The following is a 24,810-nucleotide window of genomic DNA, read 5'->3' as shown; positions in this document are numbered from 1 at the left end:
GGAGCAGCTTGGCTCTTGGAAGCCGTCCCTTTGCCCTAGCTATCCTAATGGGCACATGGCTACCCTGTTCTTTCACCATCATTTTTGTTGGCTTGCTTTCATGCTTGTAAAAGGGACTCTTTGGGAAGCCCACGGTTCAGTTCTGTTTTTAGCCACAGAGTTGGTACAATTAAGCTGGCTTCTTTTTTATAGTGAGATCCAGGATGTGGGGACAGACAGGGCCAGGAAGCAAAGGCCTCATGTCTGTCACCTGAAGCCTTTGGTTTGCTCAGGCTGAATTCTTTGCTCAAGAAGAGACTTCTTCAAGCAGAGGCCAAAATATAGAAAGACTTGGTCCTGCTTTTGATCAGGGGTTCTTAACTTTTGGGGAGGTCGTGGACCCTTGAGGCAATCAGATGTATTAAGGACCCCTTCTAACTGCATAAAATAAAATACATGGATCGCAAAGGAAATTAGTGATATCAGAATATACCACTCGCAGCTCCCAAGAGCCCTAGGCCTTCCTGCTTGAGGGATTCTCTGAAGTTTGTGAATGACACTTTTGTTCAATTTCTGAGTGAGGATCATGGAGTTTTAGAGTTTGGAAGGGTCCATCTTCTTCCGCCTGTATCCCACTGAAAAGACAAGTGACTAATCAGCCCTGCTTGAAGACCTCCAGTGCAGGGTCCCCCACTGCCTCCTGAGGCAGTGCCCTTCCATGCTGGGACAGCTCTCTTTGTAAAGAAGTTTTTCCTGACCGACATCAAGCTGAAATTGAAAAATTCAACTACAGCAAGAATAATCACCAACATTTGCATGATTTTTTTTTTTTTGCAAAGCATTTGACAACTATACTCTCATTTGACCCTTAGAGGGCTTCTAAGGCCATTAGGTACCATTATCATCCTCATTTTACAAATGAGGTGCCATTGTAATCTTCATTTTACAGATGAGGAAACTGAGGCTGACTGTCACGAAGAAGCTGAGACTTAAGAGACTAGCTCAGGGTAATACAGCTGGTAAAGATTTATGACAGGATTTGCACTCAGGTCTCCCTCATTCCCAATGCTAGCATTTTTCTCCACTTTGGCACCTAGTCTAAAGATCAGCAATACATGGAAAATTTGCACAGTCTTTATGTAGACCCAGGATGCATTTAGGAAGTTTTTTATGTTTGGATACTGACATCTTGTGACAGTCTGGGTCACTGGGACTGGGTTTCCTTAACTCAACTTTTAAAAATTGCAATCTTCTCCATGTTTCTACTAGGCAAGACTAGCATTAAGACTGGTACTTTTTTATTGGATAATCCAGGTTTCTGAAACCCAGGCAACCTCTCTTTGGGGCTTATGGGAACATAGATTCAGGCAATCCAATTCAACCTTTATACAGGAGGAAACTGAGGCAGAAAAGGGTTGTTCAGACTCTCCTACTAACTAGCTGGGGCATTTTGAACAAGCCTTTTAGTAGCTGCAGGTTGTTTGTGGAGATGGAGCCTGGATCTAGAGCCCTGGGTTCAAATCTTGTGACCCTGAGTAAGTCATTTGACCTCCTGAATCCTAGTTGGAGACTGGCCAACCTCTTCAGTGTCTTTGAGAAGAAAACCGTAAGTGGGATTGTGAAGAGTCACATGACTGAAACCACCTAACAGCACCACCATAAAGCACTTTGTAAACCTTAAAAAGCTCTATAGAAATGCTTTTTAAAAATTATCATTATTATATCACACTACAAGCTTTGTAAATTTTAAGATGCAGTAAAAAGAAATACCCGCTACTGTGATCTAAAAAGTGAGGGGCTTGGAGTAGATCAGTGATCACTTACATTTTACTAATACTTTACAATTTGTAAAGCACTTCCTTAAAAGAATATTATTCAAGTGTTATTCCCATTTTATAGGTAAGAAAAATGAGTCTCAGAGAGGGGAATTGTTTTTTTCAGTCAGATGAATTCCCAAGTTTTTTGCTCCCGAATCCAGAGTCCTGTCCATTGCCTCAGAGCATGAGGCTTTTTTTTTGTTTTTTGTTTTTTTTTTTAGTTAAAGCTTTTTATTTACAAAACATATGCATGGGTAAATTTTCAACATTGTCCCTTGCAAAGCTTTTTGTTCCAAATTTTCCCCTCCCTCCCCTAGATGGCAGATAGTCCAATACATGTTAAATATGTTAAAATATAAGTTAAATCTATATTTGTATACAGTTATCATATTTATATATATATTTATGTATATTTATATACAGTTATCATGCTGCAGAAGGAAAATCAGATCAAGAAGATAGGGGGGAAAAACGTGAAAGAAAACAAAATGCAGGCAAATAACAGCAGAGAGAGAGAGTGAGAATGTTGTGTTGTGGTCCACACTCAGTTCCCACAGTTCTCTTCCTGGCTCTCTTCCTCACTGAACAAGTGGAACTGATTTGAATCCTCTCATTGTTGAAGAGAGCCATGTCTGTCAGATTGTCATATAGTCTTGTTGTTGTCATGTATAATCTCCCAATTCTGCTCATTTCACTCAGCATCAGTTCATGTAAGTCTCTCCGGGCCTTTCTGAAATCATCCTGATGGTCGTTTCTTACAGAACAATAATATTCCATAACATTATATACCATAACTCATTCAGCCATTCTCTGATTGATGGGCATCCACTCAGTTTCCAGGTTCTTGCCACTATAAAAAGAGCTGCCACAAACATTTTTGCACATACAGGTCCCTTTCCCTCCTTTAAGATCTTTTTGGGATCAATAGAAACACTGCTGGATGAAAGGGTATGCACAGTTTGATAATTTTTTGAACATAGTTCCAAACTGTTCTCCACAATGGCTGGATCCGTTCACAGTTCCACCAACAATGTAACCGTGTCAATGGGAGGGTTAACAAAGTATCTTGTACAATTACTTCCTTACACCTCACAATAGTTTCTCTGAGGAAGGTTGATCCAGGGTGGTTTTTTTTGCTGGGTGTGAGGAGTCTATCTCAAAGAAGTTGAGGAGCAGCCCAGAGGTCACACAGACTGTAAGAGCCCAGAGCCTGGAATCTGGAACCTGGAGGTCTTGGACCCCAAACCCTTGGCAGTTCTTGCTGTAAACTATTTGACTTCTGCTACTGTACCACAAAGCATCAGACCTAAGACTGTAGTTTCAGAATTGGAAGGGATCTTAAAAGCCACTGACCCCAGTTCCCCTCTATTACAAATGAAGAAACTGAGGTTGGAAGTAAAGATTAGGTGGCTTGTCCAGGCCAGACAAGCCGTGGTAGAGCTGGAAAATGGACTGTGTTCTCTGATGCCATCTCCAGTGCTTCTTCCTGGGTCCCATGATTCCTAAAAATATTACTCAGGAATTTTTGTGGTACAGAGCCCAGCTTAGGTGCAGCTGGGAGTGGGGGAGGGGAGGATTCCGGCCTGCTGCCTTGACCCTCAGATGGACAAAAGACTTCCTTTCCCTTTATAACAAGTCCCACTCTGGTGGGGATAGGCCTCGGAAACTTTAGAACTTTACTGCTAAAAAGACTAAACTGACTAAATCCCTCCAAAGCAAACAGGGGGCCCAGAAACAGCTGCAAAAATAGAATTGTTTGGGGGAAAAAAGCAGGGGCAGACCCAGGATGTTAAAGTATCTGCTACATCTCAATCGAGGTCGAGTTACTCCCCGGAATAGAAGTGGGGAGTCCCTAAGGAAGTGTAAATACTGCCAAGGACGGCTACAACATTATAGATGGGGATTTGTGTTTTACAAACCAAGATGGAAGGCCTTCTACATTCTGGCTTTTATCGAACGCCAAAGACGATTACTGACTGAGCCCCATTCGAGCATCATCCAGGACTCAGAGCCCCCTTTCAGGTGGTTTTCTGCCTGCTGATGGAAAAAAAAGAGACGAGTCCGGGTTAGTGAACAGAGGAACCTGGAGGAGAAAGAAATTACAGTCAGATGTGAGGTTCCAGTCAAAACAAACGTTTCTTTCAGGAGATGAAAATTGATGGCTTGCTCCCTAAGAAAAAAAAAATCGATCATATTTTTCAAGTTTTTAAGCTGGTTTTTTGTTTCTTTTTTTGAGGTGAAGTGATCTGCTTAATTTTGTGGAGAATGGCCTGTGATTTAAAAGTAGAATGTTGCTGCTGACTTGAAGAAATAGGAGCTCACCAGTTTTTCCTCCCTCATCATAATACTGAAGACAGAAACCCTTGATCAGGCATTTTAATGAATTAAAGGTGTTTCAGGGAAAAGTCAAATAAAAAAAAAAAGACAAATTACAGAAATGGGGCGATTCTTGGATGAAGCGTTCATTGAAGTGATTGAGTGTGGGTTGAACCCTGTTAAAACAGAAAACATGCTAGAAGTCTCTATGCCAAAGCTCAAGGCCAAAGAACCTAGAATGGGCCTTTCTCTCATTCTTGTCATTTTGATATGGTCAGTGTGACTTTGGACAAGTCTCTCGCCCTCCTCACATGATCTCCTATTCCATTTTCTATTTTGATCTCCATTCCATGTAGCAACAGGGAGAGATAGAATTGCTGGAAATAGCCCACCGGCTCCATGGGTGTCCTTCTGAAGGCAAGAGAAATTGAGAAAGGCGCCCATCATGGTGGGTGGGACCCCTGTGACTGATCATGTGAGAATGTGGGCGACCGTGCTGGGGAGAAGGGAAGGGGAGGGGAGCTATGCTGCCAATTTTCTTACTAGAACACAAGGTCATAGAGCCAGGAACTGTTTTTCACTTCGTCTTAGGACACAATGGGTACCTGTTCATCCAGTGAAGAATGAATGACCTTTCTTTGATACATTGCTATTCCTGTAACGAAGGAGATGCCTCCCATTGGCTCGCTATTATTGGCCTGCCGTTCACAGGAATGGTGTGCGGCACATTCTAGAGTCCTGGGCTTGGGGAGTGGGAGTTGGGGCTCAAGTTCCCTTTGTGGAGGCAGTGAATTGTGTTGTGGGGGTGGGGACGGAGCAGGTGCTGCTGGGAGAGTGCACCAGCTCATCGGCCTGGGTTCAGGCCGGGATTAGGAGGAATATTAAAGTAGCGAAGGAGCTGCTGTTCTAAGGCTGATATCTCTCAGAGGTCTCCCAGGCAAGGTGAGTCCGGCTTCTTGTGCTGAGACAGGACGGAAGTGCTGCTTTGGACTTCTTACAGGCTCCAATTTTTTACAGGTTCTCATTGCCATTGTCATGTTTGTGTGCTTTGTGGGTATAAGCTGTTCATTTGTTTGGGAGGTGCATTTTGTAAGTATTTGCCCAAAGGTTCCTTGCTCTTGCTGCCATGCTCTCAAAACAGTCTTAGAGAGTGCCGAGGACATTGAGAAGTTAAAGGCCTTGCTGAGGGTCACACAGCCAGGATGGGTCCTGAACTTGGATCTTCCTGGCTCCAGAGCCAACTCTCTGTCTCCTGCCCCATCCTGCTTCATGGGGTCCTAGAATCAAGCTGGAAGCTACCTCAGAGGTCATTTCTTCTCTTTTCTCCCACCTGCAGAAACATGCAGAAAAAATTTGGACATTCCCAATCCAAATCTGAGCTTTTCCCATGATTCCCTTCCCCAGATTTTTTGCACCTTTTTTTTTTTTTCTTTTCTTTTTCTTGGCAGAATGTTGTAAACAGAAACACTGCCCTCTAGTTTATTGGGTAATGAGAAGTCTTCTGGCATCATGGTGTACTGGGATTCTTGTGACCTTTTGGTGTCATTAGGAAGATGTTGGCTTTGGTCTGCAGTTTGATTATTGGACGCCTCATTGGCTTGTCATCACTTTGGTGGATTGACGATTTCCCTGATGTGAGTATTCGCTCTAGGAATGTGTGTTAGAACACCCAGATTGCTTGTCATCCAGAGAGCCGCTCGCCTGTGTCTTTCTCATAAATGTTCGAGGTCAGGGACCAAGCTGTCTAGCTGCTGATTCTTACTTTTGCTGTGTCATCAGTCTATCTTCTTTCTAATTCTACATTTCCTAGATTATAGTTTTTTTTTTTTTAAATCAAAGGTAGAAATTGTAATTTTTTGTAATTTAGTATGTGTCATCTTCATCATTTGACTCACTTATGGTTCTGATAATTTGGAAAAAGTGGCATTATATGATTGCCATTTCGTTTGAGTTGGGGATTCTTTTTAGATTATTTGTGAACAAAGGTGCATTGTACCTTTGAGGGACAAGAAGAAGTCTCTCAATACTCTCCTTAGTGGATTGGTACAATCTGAACAAATGACTTAAAAGGGACTAGATCTTTTGAACATTTTTGGACAAAGCTAGAAGAGAACAGATATTGCTTTTTTTGAATTAATATTTTGTTGATTCTCCTTGTTTATATGTATTATTTCAGAATCTGTTTGTCCCATACCACTCTTCCTTTCTTAGCAAGTCTTCCTTTAAAAAAAGAAAAGAAAAGAAAAAGAGTAACACAAGAAAAACTGATAATTCATTGTCCCCAAAAGAGGGTGCCATATTCTACACCCTCATGGTCTCTTAGAACTCCTAAGAAAGGAAAGAATTCTATTTCCTCCCCTGTTCTTTGGAGTCAGGAATGGGCATTAATGTACAGTGTAGTGTCTGGTTCCTTTTTTTTTTTTAATATGTGATTTTCATTTACATGATTACAGTTGTCACTGGGTATATTGTTGTAGGTCTTTCTCTGTCTCTGAGCATGTAAGTCTTGCCGTGTTCCTCTCAATTCCTCATCCTCTGTTTCTTATGGCACAGTAATATTTGGTTACAGTCATATGCTATAAATGATCTAACTCTTCCCCAGCTCATGGGCACTCACTTTATTTCTAGTCATTTTTCCCTCCACAAAGAGTGCTTCTATTAATACGTGGGTCTATAGGGGACCTTTTTTCTGTCTTTAGCTTTCTTAAGGTATAAATTTCATTGGCATCTAGACAGAGTAGTGGATAGATTCCCTAGACTTGAGTCATAAAGTCTTGAATTCAAATCCTACTTCAGATCCTGACCTGGTCATTTAATTTGTGTTAGCCTCAGTTTTTTCATCTGTAAAATGGAAATAAGAATAGTAGGGTTGTTGTAAAGATCCCAATAAATATGCATCAAGCATTTTGTGAACCATAAGGGGACATAAACTGCTATTATTGTTGTTATTATCTCTGGGTTTAGAGCTATAAACACTATTACGACTTTTCCTACTTCTACGTCATGTTGCAGAATTGTTCAGCCCAATCTACCACTCCACCAAAAGGATTCTTAGATGCTGCTCTCCTTCCCACAGTCCCTCCAATACCAGCTATTTTCTTCTTTTGTCATCTTTTCCAGTTAGCTGGGTGTGAAATGAAACCTCAGAGTTGTTTTACTTTTTGTTTCTCTTATTATTAGTGATCTTTCATATGGTTGTAATATTATTTAAAAAACAACAAGAGCCCAGGATTACTAAATTCTCAAACTTGTTCACTCTTGTGAGCCCAGATTTGAATAGAGAGTGCCTCTGGGACTGGTTATATAAGAAGGAATGGGGTCTGAAAGCAAGTTGGTTGGCTTGATCAGAATGTCTGGCAATCGGCTGGATGCAGATTCCATTGACGTATGTTGGAGGTCATTGGTCTAAGAAGAAAGTTTCATAGCCAGATCATTAAGTTTGAAGGTCAAATAAATTTTTAGGCAGAGTTTGAACTAGGGAACAATGTAGCTCCCAAGCACCCAGAGTTCCTGGATGACCCATTCTGAATAGGGATGGCAGCTAATGCTTCTTCCTTTCCTTCCTTTCCTTCCTTTCCTTCCTTTCCTTCCTTTCCTTCCTTTCCTTCCTTTCCTTCCTTTCCTTCCTTTCCTTCCTTTCCTTCCTTTCCTTCCTTCCCTTCCTTCCCTTCCTTCCCTTCCTTTCCTTCCTTCCCTTCCTTCCCTTCCTTCCCTTCCTTCCCTTCCTTCCCTTCCTTCCCTTCCTTCCCTTCCTTCCCTTCCTTCCCTTCCTTCCCTTCCTTCCCTTCCTTCCCTTCCTTCCCTTCCTTCCCTTCCTTCCCTTCCTTCCCTTCCTTCCCTTCCTTCCCTTCCTTCCCTTCCTTCCCTTCCTTCCCTTCCTTCCCTTCCTTCCCTTCCTTCCCTTCCTTCCCTTCCTTCCCTTCCTTCCCTTCCTTCCCTTCCTTCCCTTCCTTCCCTTCCTTCCTTCCTTCCTTCCTTCCTTCCTTCCTTCCTTCCTTCCTTCCTTCCTTCCTTCCTTCCTTCCTTCCTTCCTTCTTTCCTTCCTTCCTTCCTTCCTTCCTTCCTTCCTTCCTTCCTTCCTTCCTTCCTTCCTTCCTTCCTTCCCTTCCTTCCTTCCTTCCTTCCTTCCCTTCCTTCCTTCCCTTCCTTCCTTCCTTCCTTCCTTCCTTCCTTCCTTCCTTCCTTCCTTCCTTCCCTTCCTTCCCTTCCTTCCCTTCCTTCCCTTCCTTCCCTTCCTTCCCTTCCTTCCCTTCCTTCCCTTCCTTCCCTTCCTTCCCTTCCTTCCCTTCCTTCCCTTCCTTCCCTTCCTTCCTTTCCTTCCTTTTCCTTTCCAGTGTCTTAGTCCAATGGATGCTCTTACTTTTTGATTTTTGGCAGTCTGGTGTGAGGCAGGGCTGCCTCAGTTCTAACAGTAGCTTTTTCAGTGTCAGTTAGAGTTCCTCCCATTTCCCCCTCCACCCCTAAGTCTAAGATTAGCTAAGGGTTAATCTCTTTTTCTAGGAGAGGGTAGCATATTACATGGTTAAAATTTTAGTTCAAGAGACCTGTAGAAAACTCTGTATGTAGTCCAATCTTCCTACTGAAGTGACTTTTCCAGTCATAAAGAGAGTAGTTAACTTTGTCCTAAGTCTTTTGTTACCTGGTTCATGGCTCTTTCTGTTGTGTGACTCTTCCAGTCTGAGATCTGGGTTTAAGTGCCATAGAGAGGCAATTCTAAAAATGGATGGAATATTGCCTTTGTCCATCTTGATGATATTAGTCCTTTTGATAAGGGATTTGACATAGGAGGAAATAGAAGCAAATTGCTTAAAAAGAGGTTTGGGATGATTTGAGCATTTCAGTGCTCTGTGAAGTTCTTGGCTCTGGTTACTGTGGATAATCGAGTTATTAGCCCTGTGTGTCTGGCATTTTCACAGTGCTGGCTTGCTTTGCCTCTTGGATATGGTAACTCCAGGCTCAGCCTGTTATTCCAGCCTGGGTTTGACAGAATAATCATAACTCACATGAATCTGGCCCTTGATGGTTTATAGAGAAGCTGTGCAATATTCTGGATAAAGTCTGTACTTGGAGTCAGGAGGAGCTGAGTTCAAATTCCACCTCTATTACTAGCTCTGGGACTCCTTATGAGTCATTAAACTATGTGTGTTGCAGAAAACTTAAGGACTCTCTCTGTTTTGTGTTTGTGATTCGGGTTAGACATCTGATAGATCTTTATTTTTAAATAGTATTTTATTTTTCCAAATACACACAAAGATCATTTGCAACACTCGTCTTATGTTCCAAGTTTTTCTCCCTCCCTCTCTCCACTGATGTGAGTCAAGCACATGCAGTTCTTTTAAACATATTTTCATATTCATCATGCTGCACAAAATAACTCGGATCAAAATGGAAAGAGCACAAGCAAACAAGAAGCAATAAAAAGGTGAAAATACTATGCTCTGATCCACGTTCAATCTCCATAGTTCTCTGACTTTTTCTTTCTTCTTCTTCTTCCCCCCCCCTCCTCCCTGAGGCTGGGGTTAAGTGACTTGCCCAGGGTCACACAGCCAGGAAGTGTTAAGTGTCTGAGACCACATTTGAACTCAGGTCCTCCTGAATTCAAGGCTGGTGCTCTATCCACTGCGCCACCTCCATAGTTCTCTCTCCGGATGTGGATGCTCTCTCCATCACAAGTCTATTGAAATTGCCTTGAATCATCACATTGTTGAAAAGAGCCAAATCCATCTCAGTTTTGCTGTTACTCTGTACAGTGTTCTCTTGGTTCTACTCACTTCAGTCAGCATCAGTTCATGTCGAAATCTTTACAGGCCTCTCTGAAATCAGCCTGCTCATCTTTTTCTTATAGAACAATAATATTTTATTACATTCGTCTAGCACAACTTATTCATCATTCCCCAGCTGATGAACATCACTCAGTTTTCAGTTCCTTGCCACTATAAAAAGGGCTGCTACAAACATTTTATCACGGCGGTCCTTTTCCCTCTTTTATGATTTTTGGGATATGCACCCAATACAGACACTACTGGATCAAAGGGTCTGCACAATTTGATAGCCCTTGGGGTATAGTTCCAAATGGATGTCCAAAATGGTTGGATCATTTCATAACTCCCTCAGTAAAGGGACTCCCTCCCTTAGTGTCCCAGTTTTCCCACATCTCCTCCAGCATTTGTCATTATCTTTTCCTTTCATCTTAGCCAACCTGAGGGGTATGAAGTGGTTGTCTTAATTTGCATTTCTCTAATTAATAGTGATTTAGAACATTTTTTCATTTGGCTAGAAATGGCTCTAATTTCTTCATCTGAAAACTGTCTGTTTGAGCATATTTGGTAGATATTTATTGATTGATCTTCTTAGTCATAGAACAATTTCTCTGCTTTCTCAGAAAGATTTCCTACACGGGAAATTTCTTCCTGACAGAAAACACAGATGGTTTTATAATCAAGTACTACAGCTTGCAAAGTGCTCCTAGAGACATTATCTCTGTATTACACTTAAGACATAGTTCTCTCATTTTTGAAAAGTAGTTTAAAATAAAACTTTTTTTCTTTTTGAGCTGGACCTGTCATTGTGTGGGATTGTCCCATTGTGAATACTCCCTCCATCAATGTAAATTGGCAGCTCTTCCATAACTTAGAACTATAGCCTTAGAACTGGAAGGAATCTTAGCAGCCATTTAGGAAGGTGGATAGAGAGATACACTGAAGTCAGGAAGACCCGAGTTCAAATCCAGCCTCAGATACTTACTACCTGTGTGATCCTGGGCAAGTCACTATTTGTCTTAGTTTCCTCTTCTATAACATGGATTGGAGAAGGAAAGGGCAAACCACTCTGGTATCCTTACCAAAAAACCCCAAATGGCGTCATAAAGTGTTAGACATGACTGAAAAACAACTGAACAACAGTCCAACCAAAGTCCAACCTCTCTCATTCAATAGAAATTTTATAGAAATGAAGTGTAGAGAGGCTAAATACTTGCTTCAGTTCACACAAGTTAGAAAGTGTCAGAACCAGGATTTGAATCCAGGTCTTGGACATAAACTCCAAATTCAGCCCTCTTTCCACTAGTTTCCACATGGCCTCCTGGAGGCACTGACAACACTTGCCAAAGGTTGCTTACTTTCCTGTATATTGGAATAGGACTTGACCTCAGGTCTTCTAACCCTCATATTACTAATCTGCATCTCTCATAGGATGGATTAACTTCTAAATAGTCCTTCCTAGTTTCTAAAATCTGAATGATTATCTGCTTCTCCCCCCTATCACAACTTACCTTTTGTCATATTTTATTTGTGCACTTATTTTATCTCTTGTTATTGATCAATCATGGGATAAGCTATTTATTTAGGACCTCCACTGTGCTAAAATCTGAAAGAAAGAGAGGTTAGAGAGGATATTCTCCCAGCCCCTCAATGTCTTGTAGCATAACGTAGGGAGGCATATCGATATGTAGATTAAAATCATAATATAGCTACGGTTACAAGGTAACTGTATCTGAGAGAGGCAGAACTAAGCGAAAGATGAAGTCCAGTGGAAAAAGTAGCTATTGGCTGGAAGAATCAGTGAAGACTTCCTGGAGGAAGCTGCTTTTGAGGCAGAATTTAAAGGGTGGTAGAAATTCATTGAACACAGAAGGAAAAGGAAAATTTTAATTATCCAAGAACTAAGCTGCCTTGTGTTCTTGAATGGATCAAGGTTTACCCACTTGAGGTTTCATTCCTGAAAGAGATTAGTGACTGTTCTGCATTAATAAACCCTTATTTCATCCATTCATTACATGTCAAGGCTGAGCTGGGTTCAATTCTGGATTCTCCTGCTCTCCGCCTCTGTGATCTTGGACAATTAGTTAGCTGGGCAAAGTTCTTTCTCTCAGCTATACTTTTCAAATGAGGGGTTTAGACTAGATGACATCCAAAAGCTCCTTTTAGCTCTAGATCTGTAAGATCATGAACAAGAATAGAACATCAGACTAGTAGTAGTAGGGTCTCTACTTATATTACCCAGAGATCTGTAAGGAAAGATCGGATGCCCATTTTTTGGAATATTTTGTAGGTGACTTTCTGGTTCAGGTATGTATATGGACTAGAGGTCCTTTGAGGTCTCTCCTTTTGGAGGCAGTGTGGTACTTTGGTTAGATCTCATGACTTGGAATCAGGAAATCCTGATTCTGAATTCTGCCTCAGACACTTAGCTAACTGTGGCTTTGAACAAGTTGGAACCCTTCTGAGCCTCATTTTCCTCATCTGTAGATAGGGGAAGGGACTTGACCCCTGAGCCTTTTCTAGCTCAAAATTTCTGATTTGAGATTTTATGAATCTATGAAGATGAATTCCATTTTTCCAACCTAGCCAGTATTTAGTCCTGTGTATCATTTGGGAGGGAAACTGCTTGATTTAATGAACTCTCCTCTCCATTAATGATGTGTTAATAACAATGCTTTTTAGTAAACCAAATTCTCCGAGGCTTTTTGAGTCCTCTGGATCAGGCTGGTTGGGAAGTTCTCTGGAAGTAGTTAATGGAGAGGAAAATGTATGACATACTTCTTTTAGGGGAAGTTTGGGATATGTGGAATAAATCAGTAAAACATGTGACTTCTTTGAATCCTGAGTGGAATATCTTTTAAGAAACAGACTACTCAAATCATTACCTTTATCATTTGGCTCCCCTTGGGGAACACTGCAAACAGATCACTTTCATTCAGCCAGACGTCCTGGAGGTGGGTTGTAGTCTTTCCTGCCTCATGGCAGACCTGAAGTATCATCTGGCAGGACTGAACATTTTAGAGCTGGAAGGACCTGGCTCATCTCTCTCCTTCATTTTATGGGTGAAGAAATGGGGTCCTAGGGAGTAAGGGAAACATCATATTTTATACTTTGCTTTACATTATTCAATATTCGCTTTTCCTTTCTGTTGGACAAGATCCCTGATTTCATCAGCTTAGGGTATTCCCAATGTGGAAACTTGTTCCATTCATTGCACGAACAACTTTTCTGCAATGTAGTCTCAAAAAATTGCTTGGGAGCACCAAGAGTCTCAGCGGAGTCATGACCACCCACAGAAGCAGTGCTTGAACCCAAGTTTTTCTGGCCATTGGTGCTGTGAAGACTCTCCCATGATCCCATAGGGGGAGTGGACATTGGGGAAAGACCACAGAGCTGCCAGTTTTGTTCATTAAGTGTTTTTAAGCACCTACTATGTGACAGAGGCCTTCTGAATAACTGCCTTCATTTTACAGATGAAGAAATGAGATCTTAGGAGTTGGCCACATGCCCAAGGTGTCTCACACTGTGTGAGGTGGGATCTGAATCTAGGTCCCTTCCATTGTGCTATGATGCATAATTGTATCACTTAAAGCCTACTTGGGAAAAACCACAGGTACCCCAGTGATCTGATGGAAGGAACACTTGCCATGGAGTCAGAGTTCAAATCCTACCTTTGATGTTATCTGTGTGACCTTGGACAAGTCCCTCAATCCTCCCCCTTCCCCTTCAGTTTCCTCATCTGTAGAGTAACAGGGTTGGACTAGAGGGCCTCTTTCTTCCAAGCTTTAGCTACTTGATCCTGTAAATTAATACCAAGTGTATATAATAGAAATATAAAGTAATCTCATCCCCTTCATTTTCAGCATCAGTCATACTGAATGAGATGGTCCTTGATCATGCTCTTTGAATATGTTTTGTTGTAAAAGAAAACAACCAGAATCCAAAGGACATTGAAGCAGAAGTTTCCATGTGACCTCAGAAGAATTGCCAATTGAGTCTTTTTTTCTTAATTCAATAGTTCAACAAACTCACTGTGCCATTGGGGGTGGAGAAGGGATGTAATAGTTTACACCTGTCTTAACTTCTTACTGTTTTTATTGGCCGGGTTCTTTTCAATCCCATAATTCTCATGAAGGAAAAAATATGAAATGAAATATGGTGCAGGGTTGGAGGAATGACAATAAACATTAAAAACTGAATTATTCGCTGAAAATCTGAAACGCTTACCCAGCAGATTCGGACAGCCATGTTTCGGTAGTATTGAAGTGATTTATTGCTGGAGTCAGAAGGATCGGCCGACTGCTTATATTGGCAAGAGTGGCCCATGGTCCTTTCTTTTGAACTGTGCAGTTTTAGGCCATCAGACCTTTTTGTCCAAAGCTGGGGCAGGCAGACAGCAGAAACACCCACCCCAGTGGAGTATGGGTCATGTAGACATGGGATGAGATGGCTGAGGAGCCAGCCATCTTTGGGATGGGAAGCCTGGCACGGCTGTCTGTCCTCTGCTAAACGGATAAAACTCTGGGCCACGGGATACAATCCGACTTCAGAAGGTCGGGGAGTGTTATAGCTGCAAGTATGGACTGGCTCGGAAACAGGAAACATTTCTTCCTCCAAACACAATGAAAAGCAAAACCCTTTGACTAAACGATAGTATCATTCTTCGTATTTTTCCTTTTGGTCCAACTCGTTGCCAACTGGCCTGACTTCCATGGCCTTGCCTTTGAATGTTCCTGGCTGATTATAGGCTTCCAGCCTCATTTCTTGCTTCGTCTCCTCAGCACCTAGCACGATGCCTGTCACGTAGTTATGTTTAATAGCTGTTCCATCAATTGAATGGACCGTCCATCAGGAGACGCAAAAATGCTTAACCTTTTTTCCGCAGTGGTTGAAGAACCGTCTCTTTGGAGTGGCTCACTGGAATCCTGAGCTCCTTAAATCTGGATGGCCATTTGGCTCAGTGGAAGGGTCACTTTTTGATTCTGTCATTTTATTGGCCATTAGACCTTTAAAGTCCATTTTATTAACACTTCCTAGCTGTGTGACCCTGGGCAAGTCACTTAACCTTAGCCTCAAAAAAAAAATAAAAATAAATAAAGTCCATTTTAAGGATAAATTTATACTCTTACATAGTTCTCACTAGAGATCTTGAGAATTAGGTCTAGTTCTCATTCTGCGTCTAACTCACTTATCTCGTACCAGGAAGCCTTAATTTCAATTATTATTATTATTTCAATTAATTATTTCCTGCTTGTGGGGAGCTATAGATCATCTCCCTGGGAAGTGTCTGGGCTTGAGATGCTGGAGATCCAAGGGCCAGGAAGCGCTTACTGACTTCCCTTGTACTGACTCATCAGTCAGTCTTATACTGGTGTCTTGATCCTAGCTAGTCCCTCATCCTACTCCATCTCTGAGCCAAGCGAGGTGATTCAGTTGGTGACAGCCTGTGGCTGCCCCCTTGGAAGTGACTCAGGGAAGGCAGCTAAGGAAAAGGGCACAGAATGGAGGTATGTAGGATGCCACCAGGCCCTCTCGAGATTAAGAGATAGCATCAGGGAAACTGGGCCATGAGGCACACACTAATTGAGGGTCTCTTATGTGGCCTGCTGCTAAGACTTCTGAAGGAGAAGTTTATCTTCTAAATGGGCCATTCATTTCTTGGCTTGGGAATTGAATTACTTGTGGAGTTTTGCTTAGCTTCACATTTCTCTCAGATGTTTAGGTAAGGAGAGGCTGTGAGGGGCTGTAAGTGGAGAGAGGACCAGCCTTCAAATCCTGTTTCTGCAGACTCCTAGCTGTAGGAATCTCGTCAGGATACTTCATCTCTCGATTCTAGTTAATCAACCAACATTTATTAAGCATCTATTAGACATTGTGCTAAAAATAAAAAGATATTACCTTCCACATCACAACTTTCCCCATCACAGTTTCAATATATGGGAGGAAGAAATGATGGTAAATGGGAATTTGGGGGGAGTTTTGTGGAAATCATAAAGTTTAGAAACTCAGAAATGCAAAAGTATGTGTATAGTCTTGTACAGTATCAACATATTTTATCTTTTAATACCATAAATATATACAATTTCTTTTTGAAAGTTAAAATAAGAAAAAAAGTTAAAGTTTGCAAAAAGAATGGGAAAACCGGTATATGGGAAAACCCAAACTAGAGTTATCTTTAAAAATGTTGTAACTCAACACCCCATAAAAGAAAAAAAAATCAGACTTTTTCTCTAATGTGAAGGGAGGGCCAAAATGGATTCTCTAGTAGTTCTGTCTCTCCCTAAGTCATCCCCTCCCCCCCAATATGGAAGGGGCAATTGGAGTTGTGCTCTCAGGAAGCTTCCATTCTAATGGAACAGATAATGTAAACATGTCTATAGGTGTATGCAAAGCTCTGTGCTTGATTAGTTCTTTGGTTTGGTGTGGGGATCTCAGTTTCCTCTGTTATGAAACAAGGTTTAGATCAGAGGGCCTCCATGGTCAATTCCAGCCCAAACTTTCCGTGAGGCAATAATCTTATGGACTTCACAAGGCTTCAAAAGTGGTGAGCTGTGCTTATCAGTGAGCATGGCCTTTAACAAAGGAATTGAGGCGGAATGGCTCTGACTTCTTGATTAATTGTAGATTTTCTGTTTCAGTGTAATAGGATTCACCGTACTCTACAGGGTGTCCCAAAAGTCTGGGTGCCACTTGAAGCTCTAATAGCACATTAGGACTTGGAAAGTACATGTTTCTCTCTTTTCAGTTTCCAGAGACTCCCCAATGGGGCTTGCCTCAGGTGGTGGCCAGAAGAGGAAAGCTTTTATCCTGGTATCTTACTGACACAGTAGAGAAAAATCAACTAATACTTTCATTTACTTCCACTAGAGGCTGAAGTCTTGGGTTTTGGCCAAATATACCATCATTTAGATCTATCAGTTTGTAGTCTTTGAAGGAAATTACACATCGAGGTCTTCTTGTCTGACCTCATTATGCAGCTGAGGAAACTATAATTGATGTTATTAGAGAGATTAGAGAGGGAAGGAGAGAGCAGTTTTATTAGTTCGGTATCTGATTGTGGAATCCCAGAATCTCAGGGTTGGAAGGAATCCGAGGATCATGCATCGAGAAGCTCGATGCTTAAGCTGGAAGATAGTTTAGAGATCATTTAGCTCAATCCTCCTGTTTTAATGATAAAAACACTGAGACCAAGAGCTTGCCCAAAGTCAGGCAAGTGACGCAAGGAGAGGGGCCTTACAGACAGTCCTCCATAGGGTTCCTTCTGCAGCACGGCTAATCAGCGGCCATCCACAAATAAGTTTTTACTGACATTTTTTGTTTTTTCATCATTTACCTTTTCCATTGTCCCTCTTCCCTCGACTCCTTTCCCAAGAGCCTTCTCTTTATTCTGAAAGAATTTTAAAAAAAGGGAGGGGGGAAACGTTTAGTGAAATTAACCCACATCTTGAAAAATGCTGACAGTACCTGAAGTTACGTGATGTTCCACACCCATTGTTCCTCACTTCTGCCAAGAAGTGGGAGAATGCCCCTTTTTAGGGCTCTTCTTTGGGACTGTGCTTGATCAGTGTCAAGCATCCACTTTTAATAATTTCATTGCTTAGTCAGTCAGTAAGCATTTATTAAGTAGTTATTGTATACCAGGGATGGCCCTAAGCTCTAGGGCCATCCCTGAATCCAGTCAGAAATAAAAATGGTTCCTGTCCTCAAGGAGCATCTAAAGCGGGGGCTGGCGGGAGTGAAGCCAGCAAGTCAAAAGTAGAGCTAGGAGAGAAATTAAGGGTGACCAGCAAGGGGCTTTTCCTCCAAAGGAAGATTTGGGGAGCTCATGAATGGAAAAAGGGATATTCTGGAGTGTAAAGGCAAAGAAGAGAGTGGTAAGGGAAGGGTGGAGGAGGGAAGAGGATTGGAAGTTCCAGGGTAGATGATCCGAGAATTCTGGGGGATCAGAAGCAGAGTCCGCTCTGGCTCTGGCTGAGTGCTTTGGTCCAGATTACTAGGAGCTGCAGCTATCAGAGGAGATTGTAGCATCCTTGACTCAGGGCCAGATTGCATGATGATTAATAAGGATCTTTTCTTAGTGTTTGTTATTATCTACTTTAATAGTTATAATTGATTTTTAAAATATTTATACTTGTTTTTGAGGCCAGTTTCAACCTAGGATATAAACAGATTTGTGAGACCCTTAGTAAAGGCAGAAATAAAATAAGATGGATTGCAAATGGAAGTCAATGAATTATAATGAATAATAATAATTTATTTTGATAGAACATTTTAAAGTTTGTAAAGTGCTTTGTACATATTACTTTATTTCATTTGCACAGCAATCCCTTGGGGTAGGGTTAGCATTATTTTATTTATTTTTTTTAGATTTTTAAAATTTTATTAATTTTATAATTATACATTTTTTGACAGTATATATGCATGAGTAATTTTTTTATAACATTATCCCTTGTATTCATTTTTCCAGATTTTCCCCTCCCTCCCTCTACTCCCTCCCCTAGATGACAGGCAATCCCATACATTTTACATGTGTTACAGCATAACCTAGATACAATATATGTGTGTAAATCCAATGTTCTTGTTGCACATTAAGTATTAGATTCCGAAGGTATAAGTAACCTGGGTAGATAGACAGTAGTGCTAACAATTTACATTCACTTCCCAGTGTTCTTTCTCTGGGTGTAGTTGTTTCTGTCCATCATTGATCAACTGGAAGTGAGTTGCCACTTCTTCTTTATGTTGAAGATTTCCACTTTCATCAGAATACATCCTCATACAGTATTGTTGTTGACGTGTATAGTGATCTTCTGCTTCTACTCATTTCACTGGGTTAGCCTTATTTTACAGATGAGGAAATTGAGGATCAGAGAGGTTAAGGTCTTCCAGTCATACAGTTCAGTGTGAGAGGTAGGATTTGAACTCGGGTCTCCTTTTTATGCACACAATTCTCTTCATTACATTGTGTAGTTGCTGTTGTAGGGGATGAACATTAATAGGTCTACTAAAAGTATAAATTATTTTAAATGTACTTTTTCCTTTGTATTTACAGCTGCTGCTGAAGGAAAAGGCAAGAGTGGAGAAGACTTTTTCCAAAAGGTAAGATGATGTTTTCCGGTCATTTTGACACAGGTGAATTAGAGCCACTTAACTTTATTCCAGAGGAGACATTCTGAATGAACTCTAGGAAGTGAACTGTTTTTTTTTTTTTTTCTAATCCTCATTCTATAGTCAGAATTGACTTCTGCTATAATGTAAGAAAGATGTTCTGACAGGAGTTAGTTAGGACCAAGGAAGCAATATCTAGGTAATCAGGATCATTAGAATGAGAGAAATCCCTTAGCTCAGCTCCAGACTGCTCTTTTTTGCCTTATGGACTTGAAGTCTCTTGGGACAATCCCTTAAATGAGCCAGCTCTCTGTCCCCGTAGACCTGAGGAAAGGAAGCAAAGAGAGTGGTGTTGAATCTTCTCTCCCCTCTATCACTTGGGTCCTACTGGAGAGGCCATCGAGAGGACTTCTGCCAACAGAACGGATTAAATTGTCAAACTCAAAATTCTTTAGCTAAGGTTTTTATAAAAAACATTTTTTATTTAAAGTTTTGAGTTCCAAATTTTGTCTCTTCTTCCCCCTTCTTTTTCCCTGAGATGGTAAACACATACAAGATGTGTGTGTGTGTGTGTGTGTGCAATTATATAAAACATTGCCATATTAGTGATTTTGTACAAGACTCAAATAAAAGAAAAAAAGAAAGAAAGAAAATGTAAACTTTTAGTCAAGTCTTTAAGACATTTTGCCTTATTCATTCCTATGAAATTAATCTTACTTAAGTCATCCTTTAGGGCCAAAACTAACACTTGGTGGTGGTTTCTTTTAATGGGATGTTGCAAAATTGTTTTGGATGATGGTGTTTCTCAATTACACAAGAAAATTGGGAGTGGGAAGTACTCTTCCTGAAACTCTAGTGTTGGCATAAATGCACAAACACTTTTGCCTATTTTGATGGCTTTGAGAGGAAAATTCATTTTCCAATGAGGGAACAGGACTTAGGGTCCTTGAAGGTTACAGCCAACTCTGAATCTGTGACCCTGTGTTATTTTTCTGTAAAATGAGAGGGTTGATTTAGATTAGAGGTGAGACTTGAACCAGATTGAAATGTAATTGGGAAATGTAACAAAACAAATGAAAATACATTTTGTTGTACACTTATTTCAGTCACGTCAGATTCTTTGTGACCTCATTTAGAATTTTCTTGGCAAAGATACTGGAGTAGTTTGTTATTTTCTTCTTTAGCTCATTTTACAGGTGAAGAAACTGAGGCAAATAAGGCTAAGTGATTTATTTTTTCTTATTATTTTCATATTAAGACTGAGTTTAGAAGCTAGAGGACCTCATTAGCAACTTGTCAAAGGCTCCTTGACCTTGACCCCTTAGCTGACAGTCAAACTTGCTTTTACCTTCATTTGTTAAAGAGTCTTCTGCTTCCCATGTGGAAGTGATAAGAATGATTACTCCATTTGGAAAGCAATTCCAGCCTAGAATTACTGATTTTAGCTTGCTTTATTAGAACTAGTCCAGTGTAAAATATTAACCAAAAAGTTCTTAGCTTTTTAGAACAAAGGAATTTCTGGTATCCCTGCACACTACCCTTAGAAAAGGCTTTGGCTCCAGTATATATTTATCCTTCTTGGTACTTGTTTTCCCTTCCTTCCAGTTAGAATGTAATCTTGAGAGAATAAGACTATTGAATTTTGTCTTTCTATCCCCAGTACTCAGCTTTGCATCTGGTACACAGCAGGTGCTTAATAAATGATTGATAAATATATTGGAGATTGAGCCAGTCCCATTTTATGGGAAAGGCCAATGGAAACACGTTTCTTTGTCGTTACTTGGCTCATCTGTGGCCATGAAAGATGGCGGTGTGACATGGTGGAATAGCTGACAAGGCTGGGAAGAATAAATTGCATGATGTTGTATCAGGAAATCATCTATGGTGGAAGGGAGAACTGGAATGGATGCCTCATAGAGCAGGGTTGAGGGGAGGTAGGCAAGAGGCTTGGTCTGAGAGAGTGACAGATATAGAATATAAGAGATAGCTTCTCTATGCTGTTGTCATAGATTGTTGCATCTAAAAGGGACATTAAAGATCTAGCCTAAACATATTATTTGAAAGATTTCATTTAACAAACACTCAATGGGCATTTATTAAGTGCCAATGGTATATGTTAACGCTGTGCCAGGAATACAAAGCAAAAAAGAAATATAATTCCTGCCCTCATGAAGCTTACATTCTATAGTGGAAAATAACACATGTCTATTTAAGTAAATATAAAGCATGTATAAAATCAATACAATAATAAGGAAAGTCATTAAGTACTTACTGTGTGCAAGGCAGCACTGGGCTCTGTGCTTAAGATACAAGGCCGAATGAGGAAATTGAGGAAGAAAAGAATTATTTATACAAGTAATTATTAGCGTCCTGAAAGAGTGGAAACCAGGGTTCCTAACTGCCACTCTGGGCCTTTTTTGCGCTGCTTCTAATTACAGTTAGTTCCTGTAAATTGGGGTTCTTTTAAGAGATGGAATATTTCTTCCTCTTGAAATTTTGATTTGTTTCCCAGGAGCCCCTGGGGGTTATGGAATTTTTATTATGAATTCCAGTTATTCCAGTAACTAATCTTCCTTCTGGAAAATATCTGCCACATTTTTTTTTTCTCAGCTGAACGGGAGAAAAGGAGCCTCACTTCATTTACTGATAGTTTCATCTTTTTAAGTTTTCTAAAGAAATCCCTATCAGTGGGGTGTACCGAGGCAGAGGAGTGAACTGAATAAAGGGAAGGGAAAATTTATAAGAGAAATGCAAATGACATTTGATTAATTATGGGGCAATTCTATGTTTTTAGGGAAAGGAGAATTTTATATACATACTTACAAATATATATATATATGTATTTCATATAAATGTGTGTATATATGTATATATACATATATATATATATATATACACACACACATATATATGAAATTGACAAGGCTTTAATTTATGTTTCTTCTCATTAGTTCCAGAGCCCATTTCATTTCAGTTTGCTGGTTTAAATTCTGGTGTGGGAGACTGAGAGGAGGGGAAAAGGAAATTGAAGAAAGAAAAAAAAATAGAGATATCATTGGACAGGCCACAAAGGACAAAAAGCCATCCAGAGAACCAACGGGCATCTACTATGGATGGGATAAAAATGGTGCGAAAATATTGGAAGGCCCCACCGTTGTGGCATCTGCTATGTGTGTTAGAAGGTTCTTACATCCTCAGATATTCTAGGCAGAGAAATACAGCATTCTCTCAGTCATTGAGAAATGGGTTTCCCAGACCTTTGCCGTCCCTGTTTCCTGCCCGCACGTTGTCATTTTTGCTGTTCATCAGCGTTATCTCCTGAGGATAGAAGGGGTGGTGTGAGTGGTCTACATTGAGTTTTCTAGTTGTAGTCACCACATTGAACCTAATGGCTGACTTGATGGAGAAGAGAGCCCCTTCAGCCTGCCTTTGGGAGCTCTGGACTCTATAGTTGATGGTGATTTTCATTGTGTTGCTAAGTTTCTAAAATAATTTACATCGAATGAGTCAGAAATCCATGGGCTGAGATGTGAAACATTTCAGTGGAGGTACACAGGGATTTTTAGCTCATGTTGGACACACATTGCCTGTATTATGGCTCATGATTGAGCCTTGACTTCAGCTGAGCTCACCCATTGACTGATATCCAAGATATACTTGGGAAGTCGTCAGTTCTCTGTTGCATGGATAATGTCACCTTAGCCATTCCACCTTAGATGATGTTAGAAGGAAAGCTGCACTGGAGGAGTGGGGGGGGGGGAAGAGACAGAGAGAAGAAAAAGAAAGGGGGAGAGAGAGGGAGAAAGAAAGGGAGAGGGAGAAGGAGACAGGAAGGAAAGACAGAGGGAGAGACAGAGACAGACAGTGAGAAGGGAAGGGGAGGAGAGAGAGCACACTGGCTTATAGCCTACTAACTGTGGGACCATCGGCAAGTCATGTGATTTCTCTAAACCTTAGCAGCATAGAGACAGTAATTCCTCTGGGGCTCATAATATTGGGTTGTTGTGAGATTCCAGTGAAATACAAGGAGCATTTCTGAAGTGCTGAACTGTTATATCGATGTCAGACATAATAATGATAATTAGTATTAGTCTTAACAGTACTATATATATTATTTAATTAAATATAAATATAAAAAATAAAATATAATTTTGTCAGCATGAAGAATGTGAACATGATCTGGCTAATGCTCCTGGAGACCTTTCCCTTGTATTGTTTTAATCCTTAGATGGTCATTTTGTGTAAGGCAGTGATCCTGGGCATTGTCACCCTGTAAGTGACAATTCCCCATAGTGACAATAGCCCCTAAGGTCGACAGCCTGAAAGTGGCCCCAGTGGAATGGAAACCTTTTCCCCTTTTTAATATTTTTACCCCCCCACTGCCTAGCACAGTACCTAGGCTGGAGGAGAAACCTTTAAAATGCTTGTTGACTGGGTAGCAATGAAATAATCTCAAATATCAATTTCAGTGCTGACTTTTTGTATTTCTGTGAAAAAATCATAAAGTACTAATATCAGGTAGATGAATGGGGAGACAGTAGATCTGAGTTTGAATCTTGCCTGAGATACTTACTGGCTATAAGTATCTCTGCTCCTCAGTTTTTTCATCTGTAAAATGGGGATGACAAATAGCACCTTTTGCCGGTTTTGAGGATAAGACAAGACAATGGAATGAAACATATGAAAGTCTACAAGTGTTATATGGCTATTCATTGATATCTATTGTTACCTTTATTAGAGAAAAGAGCAGAGATAAAACATCTGAAAGTCTATAAACTGCTATATGGCTATTCCTTGGTATTTATTGTTATTGTTTTTAGAGAAAGAAGGCTGTGTATCAGAAGTAGGGAGGAGGGATAGAGCTCAGCATCAAGGAGGAAGAACCATGAGGAGGAGTAAGGCTGCCTTTCAGATTTCCACTAAGCCGGGCAGTTTTCTTTCTTCTATACAGAGGAAAAAGTTGCGTGTGGACTTATTTGTGCCAGACATTGCATTAAGTGATGGGGATATAGAGAAAGACAAAAAAGTTCCCATCCTCAAGAAGCTCACATTCTAATAAATGAGACAACGTGTAAATAACCAGGTAGCTGCAAGATATAGAGAGAGTAGAGGAAGGTAATCCAAAAGGAGAAGGCATTAGCCCCTTCGAGGGCCTGGAATGGCCATCTGCCCCAAGGTGAGGTTGGAGCCATGTCAAGGGAAATCAGGAAAAAGGAGTAATGGAGCACAGTGCTCTAGGTGTGGGAATTAGCCAAAGCAAAAGCAAGATGAACATATTTTTGTGATGTGTGTCTGTGCATTCTGGTGGATTGGCTTTTTGCAATGTCTAAAATTCTTTCTTTTTTTAATAATCTGAATTTGTTATAAAGGAGTTTTAGTTCTACAGGATTTGTTAGCAAATGAATCAGAGCTAAATGAAAAAAGAACAATTAATTTGGGTATTCCTTGGATAATGTGTAGGTTAGGGTATGATAAGACCCCTCATTGGGACAAAGATCTAGAGCTGGCAAAGGTCAGCTCAGGGGCCATCAAACCCGTTCCTTGTCATTTTATAGATGAAGAAACGGAGACTGAGAAAGATTAAGTGACTCACCCATATGCATTAAGCAGCAGGGAAAGAATTTGAGCTCAAATGATCCGAATCCAGAGCTCTGCCACACTTGGTAACAGATTCTGTTATTAATCAGGAATTGCCCTTAATCCTTTTGCTTACCTATGTGGTTCCCCGGGTAATGAACCCGGAGGCATTGTTTGGGAGAGAAAAAGTCTGCCAAATGTTTGGATCTGACCTTGGATAAACTTCTAAAAGACAAAATCACCCGATCTCCAGGGCG

At 40.7% G+C, this 24,810-nt stretch overlaps 1 protein-coding gene across 2 annotated transcripts in view; it reads left to right on the top strand.

Moving 5' to 3' along the window:
* The window catches only part of BICC1 (BicC family RNA binding protein 1), a 270,972-nt gene that overhangs the window by 39,267 nt on the left and 206,895 nt on the right, over nucleotides 1-24,810 (top strand). For both annotated transcript variants that reach the window (XM_074297058.1, XM_074297059.1), the window contains exon 2: nucleotides 18,921-18,967. In XM_074297058.1, coding sequence (XP_074153159.1) covers nucleotides 18,921-18,967 — 47 coding nt within the window. The remainder of the gene's footprint in view (nucleotides 1-18,920; nucleotides 18,968-24,810) is intronic.

Source organism: Sminthopsis crassicaudata, chromosome 2, assembly GCF_048593235.1.
Source record: "Sminthopsis crassicaudata isolate SCR6 chromosome 2, ASM4859323v1, whole genome shotgun sequence".
NCBI classification, from domain to species: Eukaryota; Metazoa; Chordata; class Mammalia; order Dasyuromorphia; family Dasyuridae; genus Sminthopsis; species Sminthopsis crassicaudata.
The sequence above is the reverse complement of the archived record's forward strand: the minus strand, read 5'-3'. Positions and strand labels throughout refer to the sequence as shown.